General features: G+C 38.1%; 1 protein-coding gene across 3 annotated transcripts in view; it reads left to right on the forward strand.

Moving 5' to 3' along the window:
- Positions 1-6,477: 6,477 nt before the first annotated feature.
- Positions 6,478-14,406, forward strand: part of LOC122073033 (splicing factor U2AF-associated protein 2) — a gene marked incomplete at its 3' end in the record, with an annotated part of 91,662 nt that continues 83,733 nt past the window's right edge. Inside the window, 4 exon segments of one of the 3 annotated variants that reach the window (XM_042637518.1) lie at positions 6,478-6,637; positions 6,846-6,950; positions 9,920-10,054; positions 10,121-10,365. In XM_042637518.1, the coding sequence (XP_042493452.1) occupies positions 6,628-6,637; positions 6,846-6,950; positions 9,920-10,054; positions 10,121-10,365 (495 nt within the window). 3 annotated transcript variants of the gene reach the window in all.

Raw genomic sequence — 14,406 nt, forward strand, 5'->3', positions numbered from 1 at the left:
AGAAAGTAGGGTATCACAAAATACCTCTTCTTCTAGGGACATGATCTAGCCATACACCAAAATATATTAGATAAAAAATATTGAGGTGAACCCACTGGCCGAGGTACCACTACTGTTGGCCCAAGTTGTTGTAATGCTTGGCCAACTTCTGGTCTGCTAAACTGGGGTGCAGTTGGAGTAATGTAGGGTCCTCTGATTGCCCTAGTGAAATCTCTGCCACCAGATGCTGTGTTTATTCTCCTTACTGCTTGAGCTTGATAATTTCTCTCTGTTTATCTTCTATAGATTTTGCTATTTAAACCACCTCTGCATAGGTCTACAACTGGTGTGCCACTAATAATGCACCAATCCTCGGCCTTATACCTTTTTCAAACTTCTTGGACTTGGCTCTATCAAGTTTCACATGCTCTAATGCAAAATAGTACAGCTCTTCAAACTTCTACTGATATTCGAGAACATACTTTAGCCCTTGAGTTAGAGCCATGAACTCTGCCTCCTTTCTGTCTCTTACACTCTCTGGGAAGTAGTTCCCATAGAAAGCCTCAAAAAATTGCTCCCAAGTAGGATTGGGATGCGTAACTGTCTATATGGGCTTTGTGGCTTTCTACCACGCATAGGCTTTATCCTATAGCTAGTAACTAGTACAGATTATCTTCTGTTCATCAGTGCAACCCAGTATCATAAATGCCTTTTCCACACCTTCATCCCATTTAGTTGGTGCCAATGGGTCTTGAGTCACACCACTAAAATAGGGAGATTTGTAATTTTGGGATTTCTCCATTAACTTAGAAATATCTAACCACACTGATGCAACTGGTCGTGTATTTGATGTATGCCACCTAGGTGGTGTCACTAGTATTGGTATTGCCTGAGATGACGGACCAGTGACTAGTTGTGCAGTAGCTAGAACTCCTGGTGCAATAGGTGGTGTAGAAGTAGGAGCAAGTGGTGTAGACGGCACAATAGGGGGTTGTACCACAGGTGTCATCCTAAAACAAACAGTTGTAACTATCTCAGTCATCAAATCTTTATAATATTGTTGGACTTCTTTTTGTTGTTGTTGAAGGCTTTGATGGATCTTTGCATCACATCACTGATCTTGGCAACCACATCTTGAGTTTTTATCACTAGTGGTACAAGAGGTGGCACAGGTGATGTAGTTGTTACCTCATCTTCACCCTCATGTGAAGGGTTGAGATTTGCCCTCCGAGTGCGATTGCGCCTTCGCAGTTGTGAGTCATCTTGGGGATAGGTACGCTTTGGCATTTAAGAAATTTCTCGTGAAATGAACAGACCAATTAATTTCCTAAATGATTAATACATACCATATGACCACACAATATGCTTTAAATGCATACATAGCAGTGATAGGAAATTCAAAGTGGAAGGGAGATTCATCTGCTCAATCCACTGGCAGATTACACCCACTTACATCACTGTAATTCTCAAACACTAACTTACAATATAGTTATACTTATTTAATTTCAATTATTCTTATCTTGTTCCACTTTATTTGTCGAACTATGTATAAGTGTTATGCTCTTTGAATTATTGTCAGTGATCGGATTTTGCACCAAGGCTAGTCTCATATGGTGTGTACGACAAGTTATGCAATTATCTTGAAGTTTTTAAATTTAACACAAATCATCACCAGTATATCCTATGATCTTGTGCATTTGTGAATTAAGGTAGAGCTTCATGCTTTGATACCATTCTGTCACACTCTACCTCAATTTAGGCCAAGGTATGCTACATTGGACACCCACATCCAGCCAGCCTAACCATTCATGATCACAGATGCAGTACCTTAATTTCACAAATGCTGCCAACATCACAACTAAAATCAAAGTACGCTAATAAAGTCATATAATTACCACTGGTGATGTACTAAAGTGATAAATTACAAATATACAAGATTCATTTATCAACAACCCACAGGTATAATATTTACATCTTAGATACCTCATCAATATGTATACATCAAAAGAAACAATTGAATATTAGAAATGGAGTCCATCAGCAACGCGGTGTCTCATAGACACAAGCCTCACAACTGCTACTGAAATCCAATCTTGCCTCAACATCGGTTTCATCATCTAAAAAGAGTAATCAACGAAGGGTGAGCTTCACAAGCCCAGTGAGGGTCATGCATGCATGCACACACAACAAATGATGAAATGCATTTTACATACAGATATAATGCAAATAAATCCATTTTATTATATTATATTCCTATTACCATTACTAGGTCCATCATCTAGTATAGGTGCTACGTAATATAGGTGGTATCCCCTCCCTAGTATGTCGAGCTTCAGGGATACAAGCTCACTGCAAGCGAAAGTTTGTAAGTCTCAAAATCCTACACATCGATCACTCCGCAATCCTCTAAAGGTAACCCCAACAGCCATGGTCATGAAATCCTACACATCAGTCACCCATGTTGTGGACAGCCACGGACCCGGAAAACCCCTTGGTCACCCATGTTGCATCTGTCTCTGAGTACAGTATGTCGTACTGCGGATATGGTACTTTGAATAACATACCACCCTTTTGTGATTAGCCAATACCTAACCTCTACTGGCAAGGGGTGTAGCACCATGGTCTGTGAATCCTAACCATATGCATTCTACATGCATCAATAACATCCATAGCAACCAATCATACATTGGCGGCCATCATTGTAATACCGACCTCTGAACCCACAGTATCGGATCCCCCCGTGGCCACACCATGTCGTAGACTGTCGATGTTACAATCATTACCATTCATCTATAACTATGCATCCACAAAACCTCGATTACAACAATATCGATAATCATGCCACATGTGCAATTTATATATAATTTTATATAAAATACATCCAAAACAATATTTCAACCACATCACATATGAGAATCATAATTAAAATATATAAAACTCTACAAAATAAGTCAAACACCCACTCACCTTAGAACCCGAAATCCAATTGTTACCGTTGAATTCCTGTCATCGCGTATCCTCGCCAATAATGTAAAATGTGTATTGTCGTATTAAGCATATATATAACACCTAACATCACTTACTATAGGTTCTATGTTGAACCTAACAACCCTCGATAGCCCACATACTAACCTTAATTAAAGTCTTAGAAATGCCCCCGAACTACCCCTACCCATAGGGTTAATTTAGGTAAAAAGGTAGGGATCATAACCCACAAGGGGCAGGGTATAGTTCAGCCAAAACAGAGGCTAATTGGGCTTAAAACACCCCATCTGGTGGGTCTTGACCTGTTGGCCACTTGCCCCAACCGGCGGGATGTTTTTGCATAAAATTTCTACAATTCCATAGATTGTTTTGCCAATTTTCTGGGCTTGGGCTACTCATAGCCGATGGGTATCGTCCATGGCAACATGGGGAGGGTCTTATATGGCCTATGAGGTCATTCTACAGCCCCCAATACTCCCAATTACTGTTATTAAAAATCCATAACAGCATGCTACCCAATTCCCCAACAAAATTCATAATTGGCTTGAATTGGGTAAATTGGGTGGCTGAATCCATTTCCCCCAAAATTAGTCACTCAATTAGGGTCGGATTACTAGGTATACAATATCAGTACTTAAATTCCAACCCCAATCAAGCATAGCAACATGTTTTAGGGAGGAATTTAGACAAATACATCCCAATTATGAAATCGAAAAATTATAATTTTCTATTCATACATTTTCTGCATAAATTTTTACCATATACTACCTTGTTTATGTCCCAATATGCATGAATTATTTGCAAACACTAAAAGCCCTCTATTTTAGGGTCTGCAGGGATAGATTTAGAAGTAATTATGTCCCTACATCCCTACAAATTTTAGGTATTCAGCCACATGTACTGAATTCAGTCTCCCTTAAACCGTTAAAACCCCTAACCCTAACTACCTACTTTAAAGTTCACATACTGTTCAGCCATTAAAGAGCAATTTTTACCTCAATTCTGCAGGTACAGCAGTAGGTACAACCTTCTTCTTCTTCTTCTTTTCTTTCTTTCTTCTTGCTGCTGTTCACCGAAATTTGCAGCAGCAAAATGAGGTGAACAATGGTTGAATCTTGTTTTATAATTCAGCCAAATGGGCCCTAAGGACCATTTGGCTAAACACTATACTTTCTAAAAGTAATTCTTAAAAACACATAACTATTTAATTTAAATTCCCATTGATGGATCCTACCAAATATTGACTTATTAGGTTCGATTTGGTCAGCATTAGGACCTCTACATAGTGGGTAAGTGCGAGGCTTAGGGGTATAGGCATGTGGGCCCCACACAGGAAAAACACTTTTCCTGCATTTTTCCAACCAATCGGCAGGCCGATTGGCAGCTAGGTAACCCGTCGGTTTGCTCATTTCTTGCTCATATGTTGTCCTAACTTCTGGGTTCTTGAGTCACCCATTGTACGACTGGTTCCACTTCTATTTTGACAATTTTACACCTCTTCCTAACTAGAGGATTGCCAAACTTCCCTCTCTTCTACTGTACAAGTGAATCCACCACAGCAAGGCAACCTATCTCCTGTGCCAGCTAGGTCCTGACACTTAGCTCTACTGCTTCCAGTTTAGGGTGTTACAGTGTGGCTCATACTTGTCCAGCCTTATGGTTGATGTTGCTTCATCAGAACAATTGAGAAAATGAGAAAGATTTTGATGCATAACATTTTTTAAAGATATAAAGAATAAAATCTCCCAGTATAAGATTGTAGGTTGCAATGGAGTATATTGTCACAACATCAAAACATAACTTATCAGTACTCACGGGAAGAATGAAGAAGGAGAAGAGAAGACATTAGTTCGGTTTTGATGCTGTGACAATATACACTAGTTCTGTAGAGCTTGATGAGCTGTTTTGACCTCCCGCCCAAAAAAAAGAAGTTAGCAACCTCTGTTAATTTTTCAGTTTCATGGGTTAATGTATCTTAGGATTTTTGGTGTTGCCCAAATTCTAGTTCTGTATGACTATACACACTTCTTTTAATGGTACTATCCTTATTCTAATGAAGAAATTACTAATATTTTATTGTTAACTATTTATTCATGGATTGCGGGGTAAGGATAGAGGATGTGGGATGTTTAAAATTATAATTGATGGAGAATCTTTGTCTTCCCAAAAGGAGGTCGAGAATATTGTATTGGATCAACCCACCACAATACCAAAATCACAACCTTCAATAGACTATTTATAGAGATATCTTAGAGGAAAAATAAGAGCTTCAAAGCAACATAAGAAATGTTAGAGGATGTCCTTGATGCTGTGAAAATACTTGATCTTAAAAAATGAACATGTCTTGTATCTTTACTATGGACTCCCTTTTGTTATATTACTTTGGAATTCATGTAATGACTTAAGAATGGAAATTGTACCTCATTTTCCGTTAGTTCATGTTCATACTTCAGTTTGGTGGAAAATATATTTAAGTGCCTTGTTATATGCTTTCTATAATTGGCCTTGTAGAAACCACCATTATGGAGACGAGTATATGGAATGAGTTGTTTCAATTACTTATGTAAAATCCTAATGTAAATATAATCTAGTTTATAGTATAAAATGTGAATCTTGATGGAAATAAAAGAAACCAAACAATTTTTAGATCCTGTTGAATATGAATCCAACCAACATAATCAGGGCAATCTAATAATTTTTTAGGAAGAATCACTTCACAAAATGAGGGCAACCAAACAATTTTCCAGGAGGAATCATATAACAGATTCAAGGAAACCAAATGATTTTTTTTGCTACGAAGATTGTTCAATAGAATCTCTCTCGAAGGAATTATGTTCAAATTCGATGCCATTTGATTTACGAAACCAAACACGCCCTTATGTCGGCAAAATAATAAGGTCATTGTATTAAAAAATCGAATGTCTTAAAAAGGGAACATATTTTAAACAAATGTTGGTCATTTGCCATTTTCCCGGTCAATTTCAAACTGAAACAGAATATCGAATCTGAAATGAGCCGAATTAATCAAATCGAACCGAGCTGAATTAATTTGGTTCAAATTCGGTTTTGCGTACGGGACTATGGATCTCGGTTCGGCTTGATTTCGGTTTAGGACGTAAAAACCATCGGCTCAAACCGAAACCGAATTGAATTACTCTTAAAACAAACAAAATGAAAAACACCTAATATTGTTTAGATAGATTTTTTAGGTGGTAAATTTTTTTTGTAATTTGTCATCACATATTTACTTGCTAAGACAATTTTGGAGTTAGCAATAGTCATAAGGCCCATAACTTGAACCCATTTGGCCTTTGATCCATCACATTCATGGTTCAAAAATGGAACCATTTTCATAACTAAATTAAAACCAAGGTACAAAACTGAATTGAAACCGCATATCAAAACCAAATTGGAATCGAACCAAACCGAGCCGAATTGAATCGGTTTGAGTATCTAAATATGGAACCACCTTCTTTTTACTAAAATGCCCTTTCGTGATTTCAATTTTTGTCTGTATTTTTGCAGCATTTCCCACTAATTTCATTTCTCGAACTTTCTGCGTTTAAAAGCAAAGAAGAAGACGAAGAACAGAAAGAAGAGAAATAGTAGACAACCATTGAAGAAGAACGAGAGAAAGATTTCCTGCTTGCAACTGATTCTTGGATGGAATCCGGTGAGTAAGAAGCCCTGAAGCTCATTGGTAATATGTTTGTTCTCTTAAAGGATTCTAAGGTTAGGGTTTTCGTGTTTGTTCGTCTGGATTTGGTTCGTGTGAAATGTCATGGTGATTTGGAGTTGTGGGTTATGATTACCTGTTAATAGGATCGAACTACTGGTGACTGAGGTGTTTTCTTAATATGTTCATCTTTGTTACGGTTCAGAGAATAGCCGAGGGGCGACTTCTGAAACTGCTTCTGAAGTAGGGTGGTATATTCTAGGGCAAAACCAAGAATATGTGGGCCCCTATGCCTTGTCAGAGTTAAGAGGTGAGTTTTGTATCATTTAGAGGTTGCTTATGTTTATGAGTAATTTTTATGTGACCGAGTATTTTTCCTGTGGATTTATGTTTGGATCAGTGTCTTTGTTTTTCAGATTGAATTTCACAATTTACCTTATTTTTCATTCTGTCTTGATCTCATCTTTATCTTCGACATGGTCCAGAAGATGGGCCTGCTTTGACTTCAAATACGGCAAAGTCCTCAATCTAATTCAGACTATTTGGTTGTATTTATGTTTAGTTCACAATACAGCACATCCTGATCATCACTTTCCTCTTTGAAGAAACACGATTCATTTGTTAGTTCAATTCTTTTTATGGATGAGGTATTAGGCTCTTGTCATCTACCATTGTGGGAATTGGACGTTTTTAATTGGCTACAGCTGATATGATTAGCCACCCATTTGATGGAGAAGCTGGTCTCAGTATGGAGGTGTCAAGATTGTGATGGATAATGAATTTGCTTATTGCTGTTCTCTTCCTTATCCCTCTTTAAATGTTTTGATTTTCACACATAAAATTTTAGTGTCTCTAATAGAGAACAAATTGTGGTATTTTCTCATTTTTGTGCATCATTTATTTGTTTGCAGGAGTCTAATTAGAGCCTTTATTTTTCCTATTTTACCTTATAGAGGGGGGGGGGGGATGAAATTTCATCAGTCAAAACTCTTGTGATCAATTCAAACTAGCACAGTAATTGACACTCAAACATAGTCTTGCAAGTTGTTTTTCTATGGAGGCTCTGTTTGTTTCAGCACGAAATATTTTACAGTAATCGTCCTGAAAGAAAAAGGAAATTGTATGAGAATTAAAAAAAAAAAAGAAGAAGAAAATATTCAACTCCATTGCATGCCAAAGATTTTGGAAACAACTTCCACTTTAATTCCTGGTTGCTGTTTTCCAAGAAAAGTAATGGCATCTTAGTTGTTCATACAATTAAGACCTATGGAGGATAATCCACTTGGTTAGAAATTTTCTTAATCAACCATGCCCAATATTTGCCTCTTTGTCATGGATAAAATTAAAAAAAGGTACAAAATGATTTTGCAGAAAAATATTTTCCATCAAAACAGAAGGAGCCAAATCGAACTTCAAAGTAGAGGCTTAGACATGCACCTTTCCACTCCCTACTTGAAAGTAGATTTTTGGTCATAGTCGTACCCACTTCTAACCAAAAAGGAGAAAAAATAATAATTTATATATATATATATATATATATTCAATAGGAGATATAAATCCTGCTGTTGAATGCTTAAAGCTTACCGAACAATATCTAGTGGACTCATAAATCTAATAGAAACTAGCTGTCCTCAACCCATACATTTTTGTCGCAGATTTCTCTTTTAAGCTCTGGGTCCTTTTACTATAAATGAGGAGGCACATTAAGTTCCCTTTCTGCTTTTTTTCAATGCCTCCCTACATAGGCCTGTCCATTGTGCATGGCAAGTCCATTAGCCAAGCAGATTGACATTTTTTTTTTCTGAATTGAGGCATTGCATGCATTACCAAGTCTTGGACTAATGCAAGATTTAACGTTTTATTTTGAGCAAGAAATCATTTTTCTGTTGCATTACTAGGTCTTGTCCATATGGTCTTTATTGACCTAGAAAAAGCCCATGGCATAGTCCCTATAGAGTTAATCTGGCATGTACTAGAGAAGAGAAGGGCGTCGAATAGGTGGATATAATTAAAGATATGTTTGAGGGTGTGGTGACTAGTGTGAGCACCATGGGAGGGCAATGAAGTAAATTCCCAATTACAATTGGGCTACATTAGGGATCAACTTTAAGCCATTATTTGTTTATGCTTATCATAGATGATTTAACCATGGACATTCAAGATAAGGTTCTGTGATTTATGATCTTTGCTGCTGATATTGTTTTGTGGATGAGACAAAACATGGATTAATGCTAAGTTGGAGCTATGGAGCTTAATCTTCTACTCAAGAGGTTTTAAGATAAGTAGAATGAAGATGGAGTATATGATCTATAACTTTAGTCACGCTCCAATGTATAACGAAATGATGAAATTGAGGAGAGAGAAATACCGTGAAGTGACTATTTTAGGTATCCGGGGTCAACCATAAACAAAGAAGGTGATATAGACGATGGGATAAATAAAGTGTAGAGGTGCGTCCAATGTGTTGTGTGATTGACGTATTCCTTTAAAGCTTAAAAAAAAATTATTTAGGATAGTCGTATGGCTGGCTATGATGTACGTGACGGAATGTTGGGCAGTTAAGAAGCGTCATATAGATTAGCTATGTGTAGTATATATGAGGATGTTGGGATGGATGTGCAACAAAACTAAAAAGGATAAATGAATGACCATATTGGAGCTGATTGGGAAGTTATCCCGATTCATGATAACCTTTGAGAATGTCGTTTGAGGTGGTATGACCATGTTCAACGGACTCATAGGGATGCACTAGTAAGGAAGAGTGATCTGATTTAGATTGGAGGAACTTAAATATTTATGGGGCATGCCTAAAATGAGCAAGGGGAAGTAGTGAGGAAAGCCATGCATAGTTTAGGTCTTGTCCCAAGTATGACCTCGAACAGAGCTGATTGGAGGGCAAAGATCCATGTAGCCGGTCCCATTTAGTTGGGATAAGGCGAAGTTGTTGTTGTATCTCAATTATTGAAGTGATTGAGTATTGTTTAGGTGAATGGATTATATTCTATATATTTACTAGCTTAATTGGCTACTCTTTTTTTTTTGGGTGCGAGTATAGAACTGGAATAAAGATTTTTCTTATCTATGTATGGGTAATAATTTGTTCCTTGTTTTCTCATTGTTTCGCATATATACCAGCTGTCTTTTTTTCCCTTTTGCATTTCAGTTCTGCCAGTAACCAATATAGCATGGTTTCAGGACAATTGTTCATCTGTGTCATGTTCAAATGGTCTAATGAGCTATAGAACAACCTACTTAGCTGTATTTGCTTCGCCTGGGCAGAGCATTTCTCGAATGGATACTTCTCCGAAAACACACTCGTATGGTCAGAAGGGAGGAGCGATTGGCAGCCATTATCATCGATTCCCGAGTTACATTGTGAAATATCTCCACCAGGACCTGATTATTCTACTGCAGGTGAATCTATCACTCAGAGCTCCTTAGTCTCCAGTATTATGTCTCACAATGGGCCAAACTGTGCAGTGACTTCCGACAATGATGATGACTTCGCGAAATGGCAGAAGGAGGTTAGAGAGGCAGAGTTGGAAGCAGAATTGTTGAAGAATGGTGCTCCATCTGCTGATGTTGGTGGCTTTGATGAACTGAAACACTTGGAGGGAGATGCTGGTGAGAGGCCTATGTCACCACCCGATGGTGAGGAAGAATTCACCGATGATGATGGAACTACTTACAAGTGGGATCATGGTCTGAGAGCTTGGGTTCCTCAAGTAGGTGTTTGGACATATTAGCGTTTCATTTTCGTTCTTTTTTCGTATAAAGAGTAGGGCTAGAAAATGGTGTTATCTTGTGTTGGATGAGTATCTGTTTGTAGTTTACAGTGTGAGACTTATATAGTATCTTGATGGAACTTGTTTCTCTCTTATTTTTGTGGGCCCTATTATAACATTACAAGGGTTGGTGAACTTTCCCTCTGCTGCCAGCTTGCCATCTAACAACATGGGTAGGTGAATCCGATAGATAGCCCACCACCAATCCTAGTAGTGAAGCTTCAGCTCAAAACAAATGGGGAAAGTGCCATAAAAGTGTGTTCACAGTTGCAGGATTGCAGTGATACCAGTACACTCTATTACAGTGAAATGCCATTCTTGTTATTTTATGGAACTTTAAACTCCCCTCTTAACCAATTCCTATGGTTGTTATGGATAAAATTTGAACTGCAAGGCAGTGTCAAGTTCTCTATCATGGACCCATCCTTCTTGTTCACGTATCTACCATGTAGCAAGGAAGAGTAATTTTTTATTTATTGAGGAGATGTGATGTAATACTGTAATTGAAGAAGCTCAAAACAGTACCAAGGCAGGATCTTTTCTCAGAGAATAGGGAATTTTAGATATGGAGAATAGGATATTGCTAAAAATTGTTGAAAGATTAAAAGGATGGAACAATAAACAATAAAATAGCACCCGGGCTTCACACCACAAGGTGGATCGACTGGATCAAACACCAACCTACTTTGATCAAACACAAGAGATTCTTGATCAAACACAAGAAGAGAGTTGCATAAACAAACTTTGTTTTCAAATTCTGAGTTGTCATTGAATGATTACAATTGATCCCTATTTATAGGACCAACTCAACAAAATATTACATACCTAACTTCCAACTAACAATAGTAGAAAGTCTTCACTTATTAAAGTTGGGGTCGGAAAATCTTCACCTTCCAACTACTAAAGTTGGAAAAGTCTTTACTTACCAACTACCAAAAGTGAAAAAATCCTCACCTCTTAAAGTGGGAATGAGAAAGTCTTCACCCCCTCAACTACCAAAGGTGGAAAAGTCTTCACCTACCAACTATCAAAGGGGGAAAAATCATCACCTCTTAAAGTTGGTATGGGAAAGTCTTCATCCACCATAATTTACAAAAGTGAGTTGATTCCCCTCCCCTTTCTAGAAAAGTAAAAAGTAAAAGTAAAAGTAAAAGTATATTGTATATTCTAAACACTTATTGACCCCATGACTGGTTCAACTAATGAACCAAACCATTACTAGACCAAAACATATAAACCAGAGTAACTAATCCCGTATGCATACCTATTACCCATGGTTTAGGCTCATTAAACTATTAAAGTGGCCTATTACATTAAAAAACCCTTGGACTAAAGGCCCAACATGCATACAACCCAACCATAGGCTTATTCCTAAGAAAACAAGTCCATTTTGGTGATAAATCTGCATCAACTCTCCCTAGCTTGAAAAAATTCGTCTTCGAATTTTAGTGATGAGGGGGAAACCACATGTGAGTAGCAGCTTTGACCATTCCCAAACAAAACTCGGGTGATGTAGGAACGTTGGGGATAAAGTCTTCAACGTGTGGAGTTCTCTCCTCAAAGAACCATGGTGGCATAATGAACTCTACATGATCATCCTCTGAATCAATATAGGTTGTGAATGTTGAATTCATAGAGCCCTCAACATTGGTAATCTCCTTGGCAAAGACTTGAGGCATAAGCTCCAACTTTTCAAGAACAAGGTCTTCAATGTCGATTTCTTCCACATGAGTCTCAGTGATGGGATCATCATTGTCTAACCCCTCTTTGACAGTAGAAATTGCTGGAATTTCTTCCACATTAACCTCAACTTCTGACCTTGGTTCGTTGATGGGAGGTGTCTTCTCATGTTGCTTCTTTGCATATTGTTGCACAAGAATGGCCATGTGGTCTATTAATTCTTTCATGCTCTTGTCACCAGTGGGTGGTTTTTGGAAATCTGAAGGAGACTTTAAAGGGGACTCAGGTGGAGGGAAGTACATTCTTCGTTCATGTTTAGATAGGCACGTCCCCCAACTCGTACTTCATTTCTTCCCAAGTAATGGGAGATCTACCATGATCTTTTAGATCCCTTTCTTTGGTTCTCCACCACTCGCGGGCTGACCCAACTAGCTTAGTACGCACTAGGCTCATCTTGTGCGACTCAGATAATTCAAACTAGTCAAAGTAGTTATCTAAAGTAACCAACCAATCAAAAAACACCTGGGAATCATGCTTGTCGCTAAACTCCTTTAATTCAAGCTTGACCTTCTGTGATTCATCCGCACGTCGACGAGGTGCTTCAAGATCATCATTGAAATAAGATCTTATATGCTCCTCGAAGGTAGGCTGCGCTGTAAGGGTTCTTTGTTGTTCCCTTTCAGCACTTCTCATATGTTAACAATGCACAGCAGATTGTAGTTGATACCTGTTGATGTAGATAAGTCACTTGGGCTTATTTTATTGCAAATAAGCCTTGGGTTGTGTTATGTATGTGTTGGGCCTTTGATCCCATGGGTTTTCTTTGAAATGAACCACTTTAATAGGCCTAAAATATGGGTAGAAGGTAGGAAAACGGGATTTTATTCATTAGTTTAATTAGTTGTTATTTAATTCAATAAAGGCCCATTAGGCCATTAGTTAGTTGTAAAGTCTTATATGGACTATTAGTTAGTTAGTCCTACTCCATGTTGGAGTCATAAAGTCAAGTCCTAATCCTATTTTGAAATCCTAGTTGTAGTAGGAGTGTCTAGTCCTATTGGGAAACTAGCTCCTACTATTAGTATGATTGTAAACTTCCCCTGTATAAATAGAGAGGCATATGTACCATTATTGGACAGATTTGAATGAAAGAAAGTTTGCATTTATGAAAGAAATTTGCAACAAGTGCTTAGAGCAGTTGAGATTGTTGTGGGTGAGAAGCCCAGGCTGAGATAGCCACTTCCTTTATTCTTTTTCACCCTTCTCAACCCTCCATCTATTTTATTCTTCTTTTTTATTTTGTTTGCTGTAACATTCAAGAGGTATAGTTCAGATTTTGATAAAAGTCTCTAGAAATCAGAACCGATCAGCAATCCTAGTGGGAATAGGAGAGAGATCGATCTCCTCTCTTTCTCTCTTCTGTATTCTGTTCAGCCAGGTCTTCAATCAGGGTATTCTAGGCCTCATAAGGGTCCCACGATCATTACCTAGTCATTGTTGGAAGCATTCAGCTGTTGTTCTTGAAGGTTCTTCTCAGTTTTCTCTCCTAGGTCAGTAAATCAAGAAAGCTTGTAACTTCACAACCAGCCTTCAGAATCCTCTCAACTTTGGGGGTTTTTGTACCCTCCCTAGGGACTATCTACGCCCAAGAGTGCAACTCAATAGGACTCCTACAGCCGTGGCCGCACCTCTCTCTCTAGCTCTATAACAGGTATTTCTTTCTCCTATCGGGTTAGGTTTTGGGCTGATTTTGCTCCTATATGGGTATTGTATCCTTGGGGATTTATTTGATGGTATTATTTCTTTGTTTCTTACTCTTTTTTGTATTGTTTGGGGTTATAAACTGTGGAGTTAGTTACTTGTAATCTACTCCTGCATTACTTGTCTTCCCTTTCGAATGGTTCATTGCTGCCTTGTATTGGAGTAGCACTTTGATTCTCAAGTGATTGCAACCTCGCACTTATGATCTTCTGTCCAGTAGAGAGCTGCTGAAGCATCTCAATCACCCTTGTCATCGGATCGGGTGGATCCGGCGGCGGCCTCAGAGACTCATTCTCTGCCATGCTCTGATACCAATTGATGTAATACTATAGTTGAGGAAGCTCAAAACAGTATCAAGGTAGGATCTTTTCTCAGAGAATAGGGAATTCTAGATATGGAGTATAGGATATTGCTAAAAATTGTTGAAAGATGAAAAAGATGGAACAATAAACAATAAAATAACACTTGGGCTTCACACCGTAAGGTGGATCGACTGGATTAAACACCAACCTACCTTGATCAAACACAAGGGATTTCTTG

The sequence above is a fragment of the Macadamia integrifolia genome, chromosome 3, assembly GCF_013358625.1.
Source record: "Macadamia integrifolia cultivar HAES 741 chromosome 3, SCU_Mint_v3, whole genome shotgun sequence".
NCBI classification, from domain to species: domain Eukaryota; kingdom Viridiplantae; phylum Streptophyta; class Magnoliopsida; order Proteales; family Proteaceae; genus Macadamia; species Macadamia integrifolia.